The 20,874-nt window shown below is 51.4% G+C and overlaps 2 protein-coding genes and 1 non-coding gene across 9 annotated transcripts in view; 1 reads left to right on the top strand and 2 right to left on the bottom strand.

Annotated features, from left to right (window-relative positions):
* Positions 1–20,874, bottom strand: part of LOC142821516 (uncharacterized) — a 369,045-nt gene that overhangs the window by 107,051 nt on the left and 241,120 nt on the right. The window lies entirely within an intron of this gene.
* Positions 8,580–8,661, bottom strand: TRNAS-GCU (transfer RNA serine (anticodon GCU)). The gene has a single exon. It is a non-coding gene; the product is annotated as a tRNA-Ser (tRNA).
* On the top strand, positions 10,264–20,282 carry LOC142818206 (uncharacterized). 5 transcript variants are annotated; one of them, XM_075912696.1, is made up of 5 exons: positions 11,192–11,414; positions 12,555–12,786; positions 13,379–13,579; positions 17,647–17,787; positions 18,099–20,279. In XM_075912696.1, exons 2-5 carry the CDS (start codon positions 12,759–12,761, stop codon positions 19,880–19,882), a joined length of 2,154 nt encoding a protein of 717 aa, XP_075768811.1. In that variant the 5' UTR covers positions 11,192–11,414; positions 12,555–12,758; the 3' UTR covers positions 19,883–20,279. The 5 variants fall into 5 exon arrangements, with proteins under 5 accessions (XP_075768810.1, XP_075768813.1, XP_075768811.1 ...); XM_075912697.1 differs by having other exon boundaries at positions 12,543–12,786; XM_075912695.1 differs by lacking the exon at positions 12,555–12,786 and having other exon boundaries at positions 10,264–11,291; positions 18,099–20,282.

Genomic DNA, 20,874 nt, shown 5'->3' with positions numbered 1-20,874 from the left:
TGTGTGGGGTCTTTCCTGCCCTGCTTCTGGGTGGGGGGAGCTCTCTCCTATCTCTTTCAGGGACTATTGTCCCCCCCTTTCTCCACTTCAGTAGGCCTGACCTCCACCATTCCTGCTGTTGCTGCTTTCTCTGAGGCAGAGGAGGTAAGGGGGCTGCTTTAGGGCAGCCTCTGGAGTTCTCTCTTCTCCCACAGCTTGTCCTGTGTTGGGGATGTAGGGAATAATTCTGGACACCCTGGCTGTGTCTACTTGATAAAGTATACTTGGTTGCTAGGTGTTTTAATGCAACTGAGAAAAGAACAAATTAATAGTAAAGAGAAATTCATCTCTGGGTTTCATCTTAAGGTTACAGTGTAGAGGGAAGGGCAACCATTGACTTAGTACAGAGAAGTTTAACTAAACAACAAAACAAAGAAAATTACCTGATTACTTCTAAAGAGATATTTCCGGTCTACCCATACTCGTGCTTCAAGGTCCAGTCTATTTCCATGCCCTGTATTCTTTGTAGGTAAGGTAATTCTGCCTAGTTCAATTAATCTTTTTTTCTCCAGCTTCTGACTTAAAACTCACACGAAGAAACATAGCAGGCAGGTATCTCTTCTAATTCAAATGTCAATACTATCTTATTGGTTCTTCTGGCTTCCTGCCCACACTTTCTAGCTACCTTGGTTGAACCTTTTAGTTACTGAATATGGAGATGTTTAGAAAAGGCCAGCACTCCTCCTGTCCGTCACACACCTCTCAAATCACAGACTGGGCCAGACGGGTGGTCCACACTGGCTGTGATTTTTTTTCTGGCAGTTTAGACAAAAACATAATATACCTGCTCACACTAAATTCACTGCTGAATACACAAAGAACTAAACAAGCTCCCCTGTGTGCATGGAACACAATGATTTAGATATAGGGAGAGTTTTAACTGGCTTAGTCCAGAAAACTTTCACGGGAGAGTGCATTAGCCATTTTGTTAGAAGCTCCTGAGATGTGTGGTATGTCAAAGACAAGGTCTTGGGGAGCCAAACTCCACCAAAGGAGTTTCTTGTTAGTCTCTTTGACTGTGTGAAACCACTTCAGAGCAGAATGGTCAGTCTGCAGATGGAAGTGCTGTCTGCAAATACACGGTCATAGCTTCTCTAGAGCGTATATGATGGCATAGCATTCCTTCTCGGAGACAGACCAGTGGCTTTCCTGCTCTGAGAGTTTTTTACTGAAGAACAGAATAGGGTGGAAATGTTGATCTGGCCAGTATGAAACCCTCTCTCAGTTCTTACCCCAGACATTTGTGTTTCTTTTTCCAATTTATCTTTGCCTAGGACTGTGGTTTTACTGTGCAGAGGTCTTCCCAAGGGCACATCTGCTTCTCCACAGTCCGTGGCTGCCCAGCAGCTTTTGTAACCCTGAGCAAGCACCTTACCAAACTGTCTTTCTTTAGAGGCTGGGCCAGCCAGACTCTGCTCTCAGATTTGGAGGGTAACCAAGAAGAAATAAATTGCTTAATGCAAATAAATGCAAGATTTATTAGATATTACAGGTGATATAAAAAGAAAAGGCAAGAGAAGGCTTATAACATCTCTTTGGATTGCTGGTGACTCCTGACTCCCAGAGCTCGGGGAGAGTGTGAGGGTCTCATAGTTGAGCCATGGGGTTCAGAATCAAACCAGCCCCTATGTGTGGGATGTGCAGTTGTGCTGGAATCTGGTTACTCATGTCCATGGACAATAGGAAACAAACAGTCTGGTGGGCCACACAGAGAATCTTTTTGGAATGATGTACAGGTGACTGAGGCCCCTGTCTTACTGCCTACAGCAAATCCTCCAGGTACTGCACAGTACTGGGTGGACATAGTGTCACTTGTGCAGCAGCAGGCCACAGAATCTCACCCACCCTTTCCTAGAATAATCCTCTCACCTATATCTCAGATATTGAAGCCTTCATATAGTTTGAAGACCCCAAGATACAGAGAATCCTCCAGCTGTGATCTGTACCCCATGCTACAGAGTAAAGTGAAAAAACCTTTGGGTTTTGAACAGACACTTGAAGGTACAGGAGGCCTGGGCCCCTGCAGCTTCCTGCCTTGCCAGGTCTGACATTTTGAGAAGTCCAGTAGGAAGAGAGAAGGGCCACTGGAGGGGCTTAGCCCCTGGCTGGCTCTACCTGTGAACAGCAGGAAGGAGACACCCCTGCCCCTGGGGAATGTGGTGCTGGGTGTGAGTCCCAATGCTCCCTGTGCAAAGAGAAAATGAAGGGGAGGGGCTCCTATGCTCTACCCTTGCAGAATCACCCACCTGAGGCTACGTCTACACTGGCCCCTTTTCCGGAAGGGGCATGTAAATTTCACTAGTCGTCGTAGGGAAATCCGCGGGGGGATTTAAATATCCCCCGTGGCGTTTAAATAAAAATGTCCGCCGCTTTTTTCCGGCTTTTAAAAAAGCCGGAAAAGAGCGTCTAGACTGGCCCCGATCCTCCGGAAAAAGTGCCCTTACTTTGAAGTAAGAATAAGAGCCTCCGGAAAAGGGCACTTTTTCCGGAGGATCGGGGCCAGTCTAGACGCTCTTTTCCGGCTTTTTTAAAAGCCGGAAAAAAGCGGCGGACATTTTTATTTAAACGCCGCGGAGGATATTTAAATCCCCCGCGGATTTCCCTACGACGACTAGTGAAATTTACATGCCCCTTCCGGAAAAGGGGCCAGTGTAGACGTAGCCTGAGAGAACAAAATCAGTTTGTGGCCTATTGTGCACAATGGGGAATACAAATGTGACGGGAGAGGCTGTGGACGGCAGAGACCCAGCATGTCCCCTGTCTTGTCACTAGAAACACCCTGCTGTGCTGAGGGTAATGGGGCTATTCCCAGGCAGGTATCATCTGTGCACTGTAGGCTCCAGCTGTTCAGTGATGCCGCCTCAGCTTCACCAGGGTCCTTTAGCTCTTCAGCCTAACGCTCTCCCCAATGAGCTATTTTGGCAGATGCACCCTCAGCTCTGAGGCTGCTACTTCTCTCTCAGGGCGTTTTTCTCCTCAGCAGTGCACAAGAGAGAAGCTGTTGCCGCTGGCCCTGCAAGGCAAGATGAGCTTTGCCTGCTCCCCTCAGCCTGACTCGCTACTTGGTCCCATTTCCGCTTCCCTTCCCAGTCTGACCCAGTTGCCAAAAGGGGCTGCAGCTGCTGCTGACAGGGAAGATGCTGGGAGGCAAGATGCTGGCAACAAGAGATTCCAGATGCTTCTTTGCTCTGGTTCTCAATGTGCCATGCCAGCTGCCAGCCACCTTGACCAAACCTCAGACCAGCTGGACTAGCAGCCCACATCACAGCGAGTCACTAGTGGCCCAATCAGACAAGAACGTTTGGCAGCTACAGAAGTGCCTTTGTGAAAAGGCCACTTGTGAGTAGGGTTCCTATAGGCTGACTAGCACAGTTGATTAGAGCATGGTGCTACTAATGCTCAAGGTATGGGTTCAAGCCCCATGTTGGCCACAAGGCTGCTTAGATATCTGCTATGGACAAGGGAGCAGAAAACAAGCAAAAGGCAGAGAGCTTTGCAGGAAGCAGGCCAAAGAGCTGGTATGGAGAGGCTCCTGTACTTACTGCATGGCTAAAAGGGCCTTAGCCTGGCATGCTTTCCCCACTAGCAGATAAAACTCTTCTCTTCCCTCCATTCTCCCCAACGGGGTGAACGGGGTGACCTGATGCCTAAATTGCTGCTGTAGTAGCTATCCCAAAGCTCCCCAGCCCAAACCACAGCGAGGCCTCAATATGTTCAGGCCTGCAGCATGTGCCCAGCACACAGAGCTGCTGCCAACTGCCTGGCCACCTGCTTCAGTGGCCAAACAGCTGCCCCCTGAACCCACTCCTGCTCAAGTCTCCCCTGCCCCTGATCCTCTGGCTTCTCCCCATAGCTGCCGATGTCCCTGCACATGTGGCAGTGGGACCACCTGAGGCAGGTGCCAGTCCCATCCCTGAGCCCCCTTCTTCCCCTTCTTCCCCTTTCCACCAGCCTCTCCCCAGTTCTACATTCTACATTCCCCACATAAAAAACACAAATTTTGTTCTTTCAATGGAAAAGTCCTGTTTGTTTTACCAGCAGGCAAAGGGGGAGAGGAAAGTGGGAAGGGCAGGCAGTGGAAGGTGCGTGTGGGGGAAGGCACAGAGGGGCAATGCAAAGTGCACTTGTGGGGATGCCCAGGGGAGAGTCCCCTCCTCCCCTCAGCTGTGTGCAGCAAGAGCCCCTGGAGCCCCTGCCTCTCAAAGGTGAGCAACCTGCTCTCCACTACCCCCAGGCCCATGGGTCTGAGAGGAGTTTCTCTGGTTGCTTGGAGAAGGCCCCATCTTGGCAAAGGGATGAGGAGGCCCAGACCTGTCCCTGTGGGCACCTCCCCACCTGTGTAAATCTTGCTCTTAGTGACCCAGCCCCCTGATGGGAGCCATGGCCTTGCTGGGGCCTGGAGTCAATGTGTAAGTGAGACAGTCTGGTACAGAGAGAACAGATGAAGAAATTGCAGCTTGTGGGGCTCTATGGTATAATGGAAAAAGTTTTGGGTATCTAAGCTGTGGTGCTCAGTGTGAATCAGACTAATCATGCAAAGATTTTTTTAAGTTCAAATCCCACCAGAGTCACTTTACCTTCATGAGCAGTTTTTACTAAACAGGCAACCTCTTCAAAGGGGCCCAAGAGAAGGGAAGAAAACTGGCTGCCCCCAGGGGCTATACGTTTCCTCACCACAGGGAGGCTTGTTTGCATCCAGCACACACAAGGAAGTGATGGAGGGGAGGAGAAAGAGTACGTCCAGCTGCCTTTTGGGGGTTGAAGGTTCTGCTCAATGTTTCCTGAGGCTGCCCCTTTCCAGAAGTGTTAGGGAGGAAAATGCTGCTGCCATGTTGCCACCTCTGCCTCTCCCTGACATTCATGGATGTTCTTTTCTGGTGCTCTGTGTCTGTTCTCTGCTTCACCCCTTTCCCCTCCCGTGATCCTGCCTGGCTCTGGCTCCCTCCCAGCCATCTGGTTGCCTCCAGGCACTTCCCCAAGTTAACAACTCAGCTATTTCCATGGCTTTGCTTCTGCCAGGCAAAGGGAGGCTGTCATGTCCCAGCATCTTTCTGCCCAACCAGAGCTGGCTTTTGGGAGACCAAGTAGGGAAAGAGAGGGGCCACTGGAGGCCCTTAGCAAGGAAAACCCTCTTGTGCAATGCCGTTATTCCTGAAAATAATTGGCGTAATGGTATTGCGCAAGAGGGTTTTTCTTGTGCAAGAAGGGGCAATGTAGACAGCTCCTTCTGGCGCATGAGCCTCTTCTGCAAAAATGGTTAATTAGGTATGCAAATGAGGTTCAGTGATATTCCATGCTTAGCCTCATTAGCATACTTCTGACGTAAGAAGCCGTGAGTGCAGACATAGCCAGACTGATCTGGGTGCAGATAAATGAGGGATGTTTCAGCTACATGTGAATGGATCCATCTAGCAACCACTGCCAGCCACACATAATGGGGGAAAGGGGACTTCAGCCAAGGAAGGAGTGACCCTTATGCTGTACTCAGATGCTCAATAAACCCTCCTGTGTCACACTGGCTGGGAGTGGCTCTGGGCTAGACAACAGGGCTGTGTCATTCCTTATGGGAGCGGGAGACCCTTGGAGACCAGAGCGAGTGGACTCCCCAAAAGGGGCACAGAGTGAGAGACAGGCAGTTGGAGGCTCAGAGAGGGGTGGTCCCAGGAGGCAGAGGGACACCAGTGACTGTCAGCTGGCACTTAGCTCCTTGCTTCTCTTCCCCTGCTTCACCTATCAGGGTGTCTCCGCCTGCCCCATGCTGAGAGCCAGGCCCAAGCAGCAAAGAGGCGGCTAGATCCACTTGCCGCCAGGGTCTCACCACCCATCTTCTTCCCTGCCATGGGCAGCCGCAGCCGCAGCAGCAGCCGCAGCCGCAGCCCCTTTTGGCCACTGGGTCAGTTCCAGAAGGGAGGCAGGAATGAGGCCAAGTAGTGAGTCAGGCTGAGGGGAGCAGGTAAAGCTCATCTTGCCTTGCAGAACCACTGGCAACGGCTTCGCTGTTGTGCGCTGTTGTGGGAGTCTAGAAATCTTCCCCTAGATCTAATTCCCCTCCCACAATTTCCCATTTGGAGGGCACCAGTCAAGCAAAGGGAGGGCTCTGGGGTCTCAAGCAGAACAGAGTGTTGAGGGGGGGTGCATGTCTATTTGGGGTAGGTTCCTCACTCCTGCATGCCAGGCACACTTATTCCTGCGACGCACAACAGCTGCGTCTAGACTGATTTTCCGCAAATGCTTTTAATGGAAAAGATTTTCAGTTAAAAGCATTTGCGGAAAAGAGCGTCTAGATTGGCACGGATACTTTTCTGCAAAAGCACTTTTTGTGGAAAAGCATCCGTGCCAATCTAGATGTGGTTTTGTGCAAGAAAGCCCTGATCGCCATTTTCGCGATCGGAGCTTTTTTGCGCAAAACAATACCGCACATTTGCACAAGAGGGCTTTTGCCCGAACGGGAGCAGCATACCATTTCCGCAAGAACACTGACAATTTTACATGAGCTCGTCAGTGTTCTTGCGGAAATTCAAGTGGCCAGTGTAGACAGCTAGCAAGTTTTTCCGCAAAAGCAGCTGTTTTTGTGGAAAAACTTGCCAGTCTAGACGCAGCTGACATGTGTCGCAGGGATAAGCGTTAGCCCCAGGAACAAGCACCGTCCTGCAGAAGAGGCACCCCTGCTATGGAGCCAACAAACCCAGGCACCACCCAGCTTAGGTTCCCCAAGGGCACTGACACAGACTCCTGGCACAGAAGAATTCCAAGTCTTGGTTCTGACGGCCAGTGGTTTCCCTTCTTCTGCTTGTTGTCAGCTCACTGCAAAACACCTTGCAACTGTAGGTGAGGCTGAGTGTGTATAAATCCAGCTGTGCTGTTGAACGGCTGTTAGGTAGGGAAAGAGAGGTGCCCTCTTGGCCTACTGGAGCAACACACACATGTAAGAAAACTGCAGCTGAAGTTACCTATGTGGGTGACAGGATGGCCAAGTGGTCTAAGGCACTAGACTCAAGATACTGTCTTTCCATCATTTGTGTGTTCTGGTCTCCAAGTGGAGGTGTGGGTTCAAATCCCCCTTCTGACACAGCCTCCATTTTCTATCAAGAGAAGTGGCCTCATTTTGCTGTCTCCCCTGACACTGTAAGAGGACTTGCTTAGCATTTCTCTTAGGATGCATCTACACAGCAGCATTACTTGGGAATAACAGACATTATTCCGAAATAGCAATATGAGCATCTACATAGCAATTCCATTATTCCAACTTCTGTAACACTCCATGCACTGGAATGGGTTACCTAGGCAAGTAGTGGAGTCTCCATCCCTAGAGGTGTTTAAGTCCCGGCATGACAAAGCCCTGGCTGGGTTGATTTAATTGGGATTGATCCTGCTTTGGGCAAGGGGCTGGACTTGATTGCCTTCTAAGGTCTATGATTCTATGATTCTATGATCCAGACCAATGGACTGAGGAGCCAGGAGGTTTCCAGGCTGAAGATAGCCAAGCCCACAGGCACAGACAAAGCAAAGTCTCAGCTACTTCCTGCTCAGCCCAGCGGGGTCTTTGTGTGGCCCCCAGACTAAGTTTGCCATTGGCCAGGCACAGAGGCACAGATTCAGCAACACTCACAAGCCCTACAGGAGGGGGCTGGTTTGATGCTTCACCCCATGGCCCAGCAACCGGGGAAATCCACACACACCGCTGGGCACCTCAGGGAGGCGATGCTTCCCCACTGGACAGCACAGAGTCTGAATGTAGAACAGAAACCTTTAATGAAAGAAGGCGAGAAGTAACATGGCATTCGCCCAGGAAAATACCACAAGCAGGGTTCAGAACCAACCTACAAGTAAGTCCCCGCTCAAGGGGATTGAACAATGTCCTTTGCCATTAAAGAAAGTGCCCCATTCACATGCCCAAACTTTCTCTGTACCCCACTCACAGTTGCATCCCTTGCTCAGGGCAGATAAGAACTCAGAAGTGATTTTCAGAGCTCACCTCCCACTCTTGGGAGGTGGGCATAAGGCCTCTCACTCACTCTGCTGGCCACTCGCCACTGCTTCTACCGGCTGCTTGCTGGCCACTTCCTCCAGCCACCCTGCTGGCTACCTGCTGCTGTTCTAACTAGCCACTCCCAAGAGCTACCTGCTGTTACCCCTACTGCCCACCTGCTGGCTGCTCCCACCAGCACTGTTCCTACCAGCTATCTGCTATTTCTCCTACCGGCCACCCTGCTGGCTGCTTGCTCCTACCTGCTTCTATGATGGGTTTGGCAGATTCAAATCCTGCTCGTATTGAGTCTGTGTTTTGGTCACTCCCCTATCAAAAAAAGCACAGGTACTCTGCAGGCTGGACACTCTCTTGCACAAGAAGTCTGTAGTGTAGACATAGCCTCAAAGACACCCATGGCCTGGAATCTTGTTTGTGAGGTTTACCTTTGAGGGCAGAAGGGATTGAGGGTCCCATCTGGGAGTGTCCCCAGGCTGCAGCAGGCAGGCAGTGTTACAGGAGAAATTGGCACTGAACTGAAGAGATCTCTGGCAGAAGCAAAGCTGCAAACACCTGATGAGGATGGGATTTGAACCCATGCATGCAGAGCACACTGGATTAGCAGCCCAGCACCTTAACCACTCGGCCACCTCATCTGAGCTGTAGGTGTGCCTTTCAAACTACAGAAAGTCAGTGTTGCCGGGCCCCTTTGTACCACTCACGGGCTGGCTAAGGACACCCAGGCTACGTCTACATTGGCATGATTTTAAATACTTTTAACGCAAGAGTTTTTGCGTTACAGCATTTGCACAAGAGAGCGTCTACACTGGCACGTGCTTTTGCGCTAGAGATGTGCTTTTGCGCAAAAGCATCCGTGCCAGTGTAGACGCTCTCTTGGGTAAGAAAGTGTTTAGCTTTCTTGCACAAGAAATTCAAGTTGCCTGTCTACTCTGCCCTCTTGCACAAGAAAGCTTATTCCTCATTGGGAGAGGAATAACTCTTCCGGAAGAAGCCCTGTTGTACAATGCTATACTGTAAATTTACTTCTGGAAGAATGCTCGTGCAGTGTAGACAGCTGGCAAATTTTTGCAGAAGAATGTCTGATCTTCCGCAAGAAGCTGCTAGTGTAGACGTAGCCCCAGTGTCCTGTCTGCCCACAGTGGCCAATGCAGGTGCCCCTGAAGGAATGAACAAAACAGGGATCCCCAAGTGATCCACCCCCGGTCACCCATTCCCAGCTTCTGGCAAACAGAGGTTCAGGACACCCTCCCTGCCCATCCTGGCTAGTAGCCATTGATGGACCAATGAAGACTCTGGTCAGTTTTCCCTGCCCTGTCCATGCGGTGCTTCCTCTTTTAGAAATGGGAGAACGTTCACTCCCCACCCAATGGGCCTGTTCAGACCATCAGGCCCTAGGCTGAGCAAGTTACAGCAGGTTTATCCCACCCTGCGTATATCCTGCCCCTCGCCAACTGCAATAACCCACCTGTAGCTCCCCACACAATCCCCTACCTGAGCTGGCTCCACCACAGCCATTTCCCTGCACTGCCTCCTGGAAATTGGGACGATCCAGAGCAAATGGGGATGTGAGTCTTCAGCCTGTCAGGGTGAGAGGGGTGTTTGGGGAGGTTTCCAAAGGGCATTGGGTCCATTTCACACCCCACTTCCCACAGGCTCCCTCCCTGAAGACAGACACTCTGGGCTGCGCCATGCTGGGAAACCCTCAATCGTGCTGCAGCAATACAGGCCTGACACCTCCCCCCAGGCTCTTTTACACCCTCCCAGGGACAGAGTCTCTGAGACAAATGCTAGAAAAGAGCAGAAGTTCCAAACCTGCCTCTCTGGGGGATTCTCTGACAGTGTCCCTGAGGACAGGAAGCCCCCCACCCCGGTCACATGGAGACTGGGAGGGGCAGGAACTGGCTTTTCCTTCCTGCCCCTTGCTCCCAAGACAATCTGCCCAGGATGACCTATGAATGGGTCTGGGCAGTTTGGGGGCTGGGAACCTCTCTCCCTAATTTCTGCACCTGCTGCCTCTTCTGCTCTATCCAGTCCCTCTCCTGCCCTCTCCCCTGTGCGGGGAGCGCTGGTGCCTACGTGTCCATGAGCATTTGCCCTCCAGTGGGATCTTGGCTGTGTTACTGAGACCTGCAGACATACAGAGGCTTCCCTCCCCTCGGGCACAAACTCAGGCTGGAATAGGCTGGTTTGGCTGAGTCACTTTCCTGCCCCTCCGGAGCTTTGTCCCCCGTTCTCTCCCCGTCACCGGCAGCTGATGCCAGCAAAGCCTGGGACTGCCGCAAGGGGCCAGTAACAGGCACCAGGGAGTGTACCCAGCCAGAGTGGGGCCAGAGGGGCCGCAGGGAAAGTCTCCCTGCTACAGACCCACCTGAGCGCCTAGATCAGGGTGTCAGAGGCAGTATTATCTGACCCAGGGAACTCGGCCAGCTCTGGGGCTTTGTACCCTGAGCAGACAGACACCAGCCTCCTCTGCCTGTGCTGAAACCAGGGACCCCTCCCCACATGCCTGAGCCCCTCTGGGCTGCCCCCCACTCCCCAGGGACAGTTCAGCAGATGCAGCTTTGGTTCGCTGGCCTAGAATCACTAGACCTGAACCAGACCCGGAGAAGCAGGATTTTTAAGTGACCAGGAACCAGACTCGACCCATCATTTGTCTTGTAACTCGGAGAAACTGAGCTGGGCAATCCCAGCGCGGTAGCGTGACTCCGGTTTGACACCGAATCCTGGGCACCAATCACCCAGCAGCCGCGCGTCCCCCCAGGTGCCGAGAGGGGTTTTAACAGGGACGTTCAATGGGGAGCCGTGCGCTGGGGGGGGGCGCTGCCCCGGGTATTTGCCTTGGAACTGCTGCGCCCTGAGACCCGAGGGAAGTTTCCCGCCCCCGGCTGGCGAGAGCAGCTGCAGGGAAGCAGATTCGCAGGCGCAGCCCCGCCCCCCAGTGTCCCGGTCCCAGCTCCGCCCCTAGAATTCTCGCTCCTCCTGCACGTGGGCGGGGGCGGGGCCGGGCAGCTCCCGGTCTGAGCTACGCCCTGGCTCAGGCCCCGGACCGGAGTCACTGACCCGCTGCGCATGCGCGGCCTGACGCCCCTCCCCCCCCATTCCGTACAGGCAGGGTGTTCAGCTCGCCCGCCCGCCCCTGTTCCGGCCCCGCCCATCCCCGCACGCGGCAGGGGGAGCCGTTGGGTCCGTTACTCGCTGCGCTGCAGCTTCCGCTTCCGCTTCCGGGCAGAGGCGCCGCCGAGCTGGAGGAATCGGAGGAGCCGAGGTGGGCGCGGAGGCCAGGGGGGGTTTGCCCTGGGGAGGCTCTAAGATCACGTGACACCGACCCCACCTGCAAACCGTTTCTAACGTCTCGTGGCGGGGGCATCCCAGTGCGCGCATGCGCAATGTAAGACCGGAGGGGGCGGGGCGATGATGCGGGTCTCGCAATGGGGTTGACTCGTGGGAGCCTGGTGCCCGCTGGTTCCCGGCCCCTCCCCCCTCCTGGCCCCAGAAGCCGAGCCCCGCCCCCCCAGCCAGCCCGGGAACGAGATTTCCTAGATGGGGGGGAGAAGGGCCCCCGCGGGTCGGATCCAATCAGGGCCTGGGGGTGGGGGGAGCCCCCGGCCAGTCAGGGCTTTGGGGGAGGAAAGCGGGGGGGGGGGCGCTTTGAAGCCCCTTCCCGCCCTGCCAGGCGCGCGGTGCCTAGTGGGAAGGGGGCAAAGGGGGGGGGTCCCCTCCGGACGAGCTGTGCTCTGGGATGGGAAAGCCCAGAAGCGCTCTGGCCCCGCCCCGCCCGGATTAGGCCCCGCCCCTTCTGGGCCAGCCGGGGGGCCACTGTAAGAAATTTATGAAGTGGCCCCGGGCCAAAAATTGTTGCCCACCCCTGTGCTAGTGTCTCCTGCGTCAGTCCCTGCTGGCTGACAGCGATATTGCTCCATTGCCGTGTGGGGGCTGCTAGAAGGAGCCTCCGAGCTCTTCACTGCAAAGCTTGTGGCAATGAGAACCCCTTAGGCCATGTATCTGTTGAAGCAGCTTATCCCATAGCGTGTAAACTCAGGGGTGTAGGACAGTGGTTCCCAGCCTGTGGTCAGCAGACTCCTAGTGCTCTGCAATGGTGCTGTATGGGGTCTGTGAAAAGTTTAAAATACAGATTAAAGTAAATGTACAGTGTACAAAACACTTATGTATTTGAATTAATAATATTGTACGTTGTGTAATTATAAATATATATTTAATATTTTATTTCCGTGATCGTGTTTTCAAATAATGGAGTGTTTGAAAACACCTATTTTGTTTGGCGGGAGGGGTGTCCGTACAATTTTAATAGATTGAAAAGGCATCCATGTGCTCAAAGAAGTTGGGAGCCCACTGCTGTTGGAGCTTTCTTTTGCTTCTGTTTTTGTCCAGGGCCTAGTGGAATGGGACCCCTTGTGCTATGCTTAGGTCTATTAGATGCTGTGACTACTCATTTTCTTTGAATGCTTGTTTGGTTTATATGATTTCTGGTTGTCTATCTTGTGTCATATTTGGCGAGACCCTCTGACAGGTAGCAGGAGTTGTCTTGATCAAGAGCTTGGTTGTGCCAACCGGTGTCTTGCTCCCCCTCTCGTGTGATGGCCTGGGCTCTAATGTGAAGTGAAATGTGGATCATCCTACACTTGTCAGCTGGAGCATATATAAAGCCAGCAGGTGTAACTGAACCTGGGACTGCATTAGTCTCTTGCATGGCCTGGACTTCCAGGATCCACGCATGGCTCAGCCTGGATCCCCTTTAACGGGTATGTCAAAGTGTCCCAATTTATCCAGGTAGATTCAGGTATCGCTTTAATTCAATCGGGGTACCATTAGGTGTCTGATTAAATACATGAAATAATGATCCTGCCTGATGGTGTGAATCTCTGAGCCTTAGACTCTCATCCTGCAAACATTCAGCAGCTCCATTTAATTTTAAGCGTCTGAATGTTTCACTTCTGCCAATTTAGTCCTGAGGAGAGCACCTAGGTCTCTGCTGTAAATAAATGGATGAAAACTAGGGGTTTGAAATATAGGAGCCTCAATGTAGACACTTACATCCATGTTCAGGCAGTTGAATACAGGGCTTGTTTTTCAGAACTCCTCGGTGCTCAGAATCAAATCCCATTCCTGCAGGTGCAGGAATGTTGAAACTCAAACCATGTATTGAGAGAAATGCATATGGCTTTTGGGCTCTAACTTGTGTGTGTTGCTTATAGAATATCTAGACTCAAACTTTTGCCCAAAATGGCAGTATCTGGCATGTGTCACCAGGGATAGAGTCTGGGGAGAATGGGGCCGTGGAAAGGGTTACAGCCCCTTCTGAAATATTGCCAATTGCTCTTCTCCTCCTGCCAGGCTGCAGAACACCCATGTCTGTCTCCAGCTCAGCCCCCGGCCTGCAGAGCCAGGGAGAAGAGATGGCCATGGTGGAGCTGGTGAGCTTCAAGGAGGTGGCTGTGTATTTCTCTGAGAAGGAATGGGCTCTGCTGGACCCGGGCCAGAGAGCCCTCTACAGGGATGTGATGCAAGAGAATTATGAGGCTGTGAGCTGGCTGGGTAAGGAGCCCTAATGAAATGTTAAGTAGCATGTTCATTTGCATTTTGTTTACCCCTTTTGCAATATACATTGCATACGTTACAGGAAAATGTACATTCCTTTTAGAGTGTAATACTGTATTATGAAAGTTAGCCATATACATTTTTGTGTAAAATGGAACTATTTCCTTTGTGCTCACAGAGTTTTCATATACTAGTCTCAAAATAATAGTCTGGTTATCAGCCACCTTATGGCTCAGTGTTTCTAAGATGGCTGTTTTCCTGTGATTCGTTCACTATGGCTCTTATTTGCTATCTTACCAAGAAATAAGAAATGCAGAATCTCTTCCATTTGCCTGGTTCTGGCTGCCCCATGTAAGAGCCACAACTTGGTTTATGAAAAGATATTGAACTCTTCATACCTTTAAGATTAAATGCTAAATACCAAAAGCCAAGCAACACTAGATACCTGTGTATGGCAAGAAAGTGTCTTGTCCGTTTTACAATTTGAAATGAAATGGCGTTATTAAAAACCAATTCATTTCAAGCTTTCAGAACAGAATTTTACAAATCATGATTGCTGGTTAAATTCTAAAACCCTTGTATACTTACACTGTGTGTGTGTGTGTGTGTGTGTGTGTGTGTGTGTGTGTGTGTGTGTGAGAGATATATTTTCATAGACACGCACGCATGCACCTCAGATTGTCTCCTTGCCTGGATTATTTACAGACATTTCTTTTGGAAGGGCCCATTTTTCCATCAGAATAGCTGCAAAGAAACCAAGAATTCGTTTCCTATAACAATTTAAGTCAATAGCATGTACACAACATTCAACTGCTCAGTTCCTCCCCACGCTTTGCAGATTTAACTTCTCACTCGCTTTTTCCTTAAATTGCTAGCTTTTATCTCCTAAAATGACCATACCAAGTTCCCTCCATTCACAGGTATCTGAATTCCCTGGGCTTGTACGCTTTTCCGTAATCCTCTCACTATGCTTTCCCCTGTCTGCCAGTTGTTAAAGTTTACCTGTTGTGTGCCAACTTGTCTGGGCCTCAGTCGTATTTCTTGTGCTGAATGATACCCTTCCATGGACACAGGCCTGTTTCAATACCCATTTAGCAAGGAGAATGGCCCTCTCAAATAGCCTCTCCTGGCCCTGAAGAAATTTTTAAATGCCCTCTTTTTGTATACCTCTGTTGGGGGGGGGGGGGGAGTGGAAAGGCATTTTTCTTTAATGTGCCTGCTTGACCCTTCAGAGGCAGATTCTTTGATTTAAGGTGATTAAAAATCCATACACGTCTCAGTCATTCTGGCTGCCAGCACACACTTATGGGTAACAACGTGCTTCTTCAGCAATTTGCTGCATAATTTCTATTTTACTTCAAAGATTAGTAACTTCCTCCTGCAAGCCTACCAGGCCCTCACACAGAGCCTGTATCAGCACAGCCACTTTCTTCTCCTGGGAAATTGTGAATGAAAGAGAGCATTCTACCCATCCCTTAATGGTCAGCCAATCCTGACATTCCCCAGAGGAATACTCAAAAGGTCCCCCTGTTTTCCTGTTAACTTTATGGTAAAATTCCTAACAGTTGTTGCAGACTTATCCAAGCAATCCGTCAAGATGGGATCAGGCATGACTGTCCCCTATAATCCTGTTTGTAATGCCAGATGTTAAAGAAGAAACAGGATACTCGGGAGTGGATTGGGTATACACCTCTTTATTGCAGATACTCATTCCCCTCAGGTACCCAACACTCCCTTGTGAGTGAGCAATGTTTTGGCACCAGTTATGCTCCTTTATCCATTTTAGTATGTTAATTCACATGTCTTATCCGCATAGACCTTATTCAGTAATGTTAACTCCCATATGATGAATATTAATAGGCAGGTGATCTATATTATTATACCCGCTCCTGTTTACAGGAATTTCAGTTAGATCAGCACTTTTCTGCATTACAGACTTCTCATGTCAGAAGGTTACAAAGGATGTGACCCTGAAAGTATTTTTAGAGAGTAAGTAAAAATAAGCAAGACACAAAACAAGACACTTCAGTACAACTGTCTTTCTAGGCTGCAAGAACGACAGGAAATATCCAGTTTATAACATCAGAAAGGACAATGCCTACTCTGGCCAGCCCCCTACCACTGTTGTATTCTTTCCTGGGCCCCTATTAATTCCTACATATCCCAACAGCTTTCAGCGCCATGCTCTTTTCTGGGGCACAGGGGAGTCAGACTCTTAAGGGCCATGCTAATTCATCCCCATCTCTCCAGCTTTCAGGGGCCAGAACCAGGATACGGTCCAGCCTACATTATTTCTCATTCACAAACCATTCACCTGCCTTCCTTGGATTAGTTCCATGTGTTGGGAGGGCTCTAGGTTCTGCAGGCTTGGAAATATGCAGGAGTTTAGCTCCAGAACTTTGTGTGGGTCAGCAAGCCCCCCGGAGCCCACAGATCATTACAACTCCTAGTGAAGGCAAGACACCATCCTCTGTCATTGAGATGTGGGGATTCAATGGGCCATACCCCCCTCCCCCCAACCAGAGTGATTCTCAGAACAGAAGGTTCATTAGGTCATAGAGATACTTCATAATCTAGGGCAGTGGTCCCCAACCTTTAGAGGCTCCCGGGCGCCCGAGGGGGTGGGGCCACTCATGCGCCAGGCGCCCGGGGGGTAGGGCCGCGCGTCCGGGGGCACGCCAGGGAACGGGGATGCCCTTGCACCCCGCGCCGGCATGTACCCCGGGGCTGGGGCTGCCCAAGCGCCTTGTGCTGTGGGTGCAGGGCCAGTGCCGCCGCGCGCCTGTGGCCGGCGCCTGTGGCCGGCGCCGGCACTGGCGCCGCTTGAGCGCCACACGCCTGAGCGCCTGCATGTGCCCTGGGGCTGGGGCCCCCCGAGCGCCTTGTGCTGTGGGTGCAGGGCCAGTGCCGCCGCGCGCCTGTGGCCGGCGCCGGCACCGGCACCGCTTGAGCGCCACACGCCTGAGCGCCTGCATGTGCCCTGGGGCTGGGGCCCCCCGAGCGCCACGCACCCGGCGCTGGTGCCTGTTGCACGCCTGGGGCCGGCGCCTACCCAGGTTGTCAGCGGGCATGCACAAATGCCCTGGCAAGCGCCATGGCACCCATGGGCACCGAGTTGGGGACCACTGGTCTAGGGATGTAAATGAGTATTGGACTGATTAACTACCATTAAATCTAGGCTTGTGTTTTGGAAACAGGAAAAGGGGGAGGGGCAGAAGCCAGTGCTGTCGGAGGCAGCCGAATGGGTGGGGACACCAGGGGAGGCTGCTTCAAAGCATCTCTGCCTACGGCAGATCTCTGGGACTGCCCCACAGAGAAGCGCTGCTGGACCCAGCAAAAGGCAGGACTGAGTAAGCCCAGCACAGCTCAGCCCAACTTCTACAACATTTTAAACTGCAGCGGGAGTAGCTCCTGAACGTGATGAGAGCTGGGACTGAGTGCATCTTCCCTTATTGACTAATAGTGTACTCGATAACAATTCTGTCAACTACACTAAGTTAAATACCCACTTCTTAACATCCCTAGAACAGACTTGTTAGCACAGGACCCAAGAGCAATCGGTACAATCCATGTTAGGGAGAAGGGGGCCCAGAGCCAAAGACCCTGCCCCTCATCTCTGACCACAAGTAAGGGCAACTCACTTCCAGCTGCCACTGTTCATCCCTGGCTGCAGCCAGCCCTGTCTCAAGCCTTTCTCTAGCTTCACAAAGGTGTTGTCTGGTCACACCCCGCACCCAGGCTCAGATTACCGTGAGCCTGGGCAGTTGTGAATATGCTGGCTTGGGCATCCTCCCACAGTGAGTCACCCCCATCTAGATAGTGTTGCAGTGCCCAGGGAAACTGAGGCGCACGGAGGGTTGCCATAGTACAGCAGAAATCACATGCAACATAACTCTCTCACAGTCCTCACCCAATTCTGCCCGACAAGTCTGTTGCTCTCAAGTTGTCTGAGTTACCACAGTTTTCTGTAGACTCGGTTTGAGCACAGGGAATCTTCCTTGTGACACATACTCTACCCCCAGATTCCATGTGTCTTCACCTTGCCTGATTTCTCCCCTATGCAGGATTCTCCATTTTCAACCCTGACCTGATTCTTTGGCTGGAACAAGGGGAAGTGCCGTGGGCCCTGATTCTCAAAGAAACAGAGCTCCTGAGACAAACTGGTGCGGTTGAGGAGTCAGGGAAACTGAGCCAGAAACTATCCGGTGAGTGCAGGTAGAAGCTGGGTTTCCCCAAAATGAGCAGTGAGTGAGAGACCTGACTTCCACCCCATGTCTCCCAGGTAGGGCTGCAGGTGTTATCCTGGCAACCACCTGTCACAGCTCCCCAACCATCATGTTAGCTGTCAGGAGTTTCCTCCATTGGGGATGTTTGGGTGGGGTGTGGAAGCAGAATCCAATGTCTCACTTTCCCAAACTATTATTGTTTTGTGCTTTCTGTCTTTGCCATTCCCCTGTGGGTCCTTTCTCCCCACTACAGACAGTGAGTTCTGCCTCGATTCCCTCTCCCCTTGCAGGTGCTAGGACAGTGAGGGAGAACAATGAGAATCAACAGCAGGATGGTCCTGGCACCATAGAATCACAGGGAATGTTTCTGGAAGGAGATGAAAGGGATTCTTCCCAGTGTGTGAAACAGAGGGAAACCTGGGGAAATCAACACAGGGCAGAAAGGCAATTGGACAACAATCCAAGCAGGAAAGCAGAGGAATCCGTGGAATGTGGAGGAGGATCCAAGGATCCCAAGGAAATTTTAGCCCAGCAGACAAATCACAATGGAAAGAAACGCTGTGATGAATGCTCAGATTGTGAGAAAATATTAAGTGAGAAGTCAGGCCTTATTCTGCCCCAGAGAGGGCACACAGGAGAGAGACTCTGCAAATGCCTGGAGTGTGGAGAAAGTTTGATTGATCTGTCATCCCCTATTGAACCTGAGGTTACCCCCATGGGAGAGAAATCCCATAAATGCTCTGAGTGTGGGAAAAGTTTCACTTTCAGATCACACCTTAGTAGCCATCAGAAAACCCACATTGGAGAGAGACCATATAGATGCTTGCAATGTGGGAAAAGCTTCAAACAGAAGTCAAGCCTTATTGTACATCAGAGAATCCACACAGGAGAGAGACCATATAAATGCCCTGAGTGTGGAAAAGATTTCACTGAACGATCAACCCTCAATAGGCATGAGAGAACCCACACAGGAGAGAGACCATATAAGTGTTTCCATTGTGGGAAAAGTTTCCGATTCAGTTCAAACCTTTTTATCCATCAGAGAGTACACACGGGAGAGAGGCCGTATAATTGTCAGGACTGTGGGAAAGCTTTCGCTGTACACGCATACCTCCTTAACCACAAGAGAACCCATACAGGAGAGAGACCATATAAATGCCATGAGTGTGGGAAAGGATTCACTGAACGATCAGCTCACTATAGACATGAGAGAACCCACATCGGAGTGAGACCATATAAATGCCGGGAGTGTGGGAAATGTTTCCTTTCCCAATCAGATCTTATTAAACATGAGAGAACACATACGGGAGAGTCACCATATAAGTGCCATGAGTGTGGGAAAGGTTTCACTATACAATCAGCCCTCAGTAGACATGAGAGAACCCACACGGGCGAGAGACCATATAAATGCCACGAATGTGGGAAAAGTTTCGCTGAACAATCAGCTCTCATTAGACATGAGAGAACCCACACAGGGGAGAGACCATATAAATGCCATGAGTGTGGGAAAGGTTTCACTGTACGATCAGACCTCATTAGACATGAAAGAACCCACACAGGAGAGAGACCATATAAGTGCTTCCATTGTGGGAAAAGCTTCAGTGTGAGTTCATACCTTTTTGTCCATCAGGGTGTGCACACCGGAGAGAGACTGTATAAATGCAACGAGTGTGGAAAAGATTTCACTTTTCAATCAGCCCTGAGTAAGCATGAGAAAACCCACATGGCAGAGAGACCATGTAAGTGCTTTGACTGTGGAAAAAGGTTCAAAGAGAGGTCAAACCTTGTAAGCCATCAGAAAGTGCACAAGCAAGAGAGAGAGAGACCCTATCAATGTCAGACGCTTCAGGGGGTAGCTGAATTAGTCTGTACAGCAGGGGTGACCAACCCGTTAGAGACAAAAAGCCAAAATAGAGGTGGGGGGGGCATTGTTAATCAAAAAGACCCCAAAGACCTGCGCTGGGAGAAAATAGGTGCTGGTACGCTGTCCTGTGACATGCCATCACAAAAAACGCACTGGAAAGGGGTGAGAGGTGCAAGCTGTGGGAGGGAATTTAGGTGCAGGAGGAAGTAGAGAGGATGCTGGGTCAGGGAGAGTGCTCCAGGCTGGAGTGTGTGGGGTCAGGTGGAGGGTTGGGTTTCTGAGTAAGCTGCAGGCTTGTGGCTGTGAGGGTGCAGGAGTTTGGGCTGGGGTGCATGTGGGGCTCAAGGAAGGGAGGCTGGGAGTATAATGGGCTCGGGACAGGTTTGCGGTGTGTGGGTGGTGCAGGTGTGTTGTGGCAGAAGATTGGGGATGTGGGGGTGCAGGAGTTTGGGGATGTGAGAGGCTCAGGATGGGGGATTCCAGTGTATGAGAGGGATTCCAGTGTATGGGATCTGGGAGGTTGCGGGAGTGTTATGATGCTGTGACCAGATGGGGGCTTGGTGGCCAGGCTTCATTTTTAAATAAAATATGTCAAACACAAAAGGTTTCAGTGTTGTCTTTATTTATGAGGGAGGCGGGGAACCTCTCTTGAGTCAAGGGTCACTGACCCACAGAAAAGTCAGTCAGGGCCACAAAAGTGAGATGCAAAAAAAACCACTTCTCTAAATAAAACCTAAACCTCACTAATATGGCCCCAACTGTGTTGGTGGGGACAGGGGGACAGGTTGCTGGGGGGTGCTGTGGCACAAGGCTGGGACAGGATGCTGGTGGGTACTGGGGCAGAGGGTTGGTGAGTACTGGGGCAGATGGTAGGTGGGGACTGGGGCAGGGTACTCGGTGGGGGTCTGGCCAGGGGAAAGGGACAGAGACAGCTGGGGCCAATACCTGGGGATCCGGGGTCTCAGTAAAGCACATGGGCTGTTCTTCCCCTCTCCTCGGTTCCTTTCTCCTAAACAACTGGTGCACTTCCTGAAATGCTCGGTCTGTTGCTCTGCCGGGATCTTCCTTCCTGCTGCCTCTGTTTCCCACGACATTCGTATGCTTCCTGAGAAGTTGGAGCTGGCACTCAGGTCTGGGATTCCTATTCCTTCCCCCCCCCCCCCCCCCCCCCTGCCTCCTGCACAGGCAGGCAATGGGGAAAA

The sequence above is a fragment of the Pelodiscus sinensis genome, chromosome 31, assembly GCF_049634645.1.
Source record: "Pelodiscus sinensis isolate JC-2024 chromosome 31, ASM4963464v1, whole genome shotgun sequence".
NCBI lineage: Eukaryota > Metazoa > Chordata > Testudines > Trionychidae > Pelodiscus > Pelodiscus sinensis.
This window is presented reverse-complemented; position numbering and strand designations above follow the sequence as displayed.

Coding starts and splice junctions, on each gene's coding strand:
- LOC142818206 (XM_075912695.1), top strand. CDS start 11,096: ATGCGCGGCCTGACGCCCCTCCCCCCCCATTCCGTACAGGCAGGGTGT. Junction 11,292..13,378: donor GAGGAATCGGAGGAGCCGAG/GTGGGCGCGGAG, acceptor TCCTCCTGCCAG/GCTGCAGAACACCCATGTCT. Junction 13,580..17,646: donor TGAGGCTGTGAGCTGGCTGG/GTAAGGAGCCCT, acceptor TCCCCTATGCAG/GATTCTCCATTTTCAACCCT.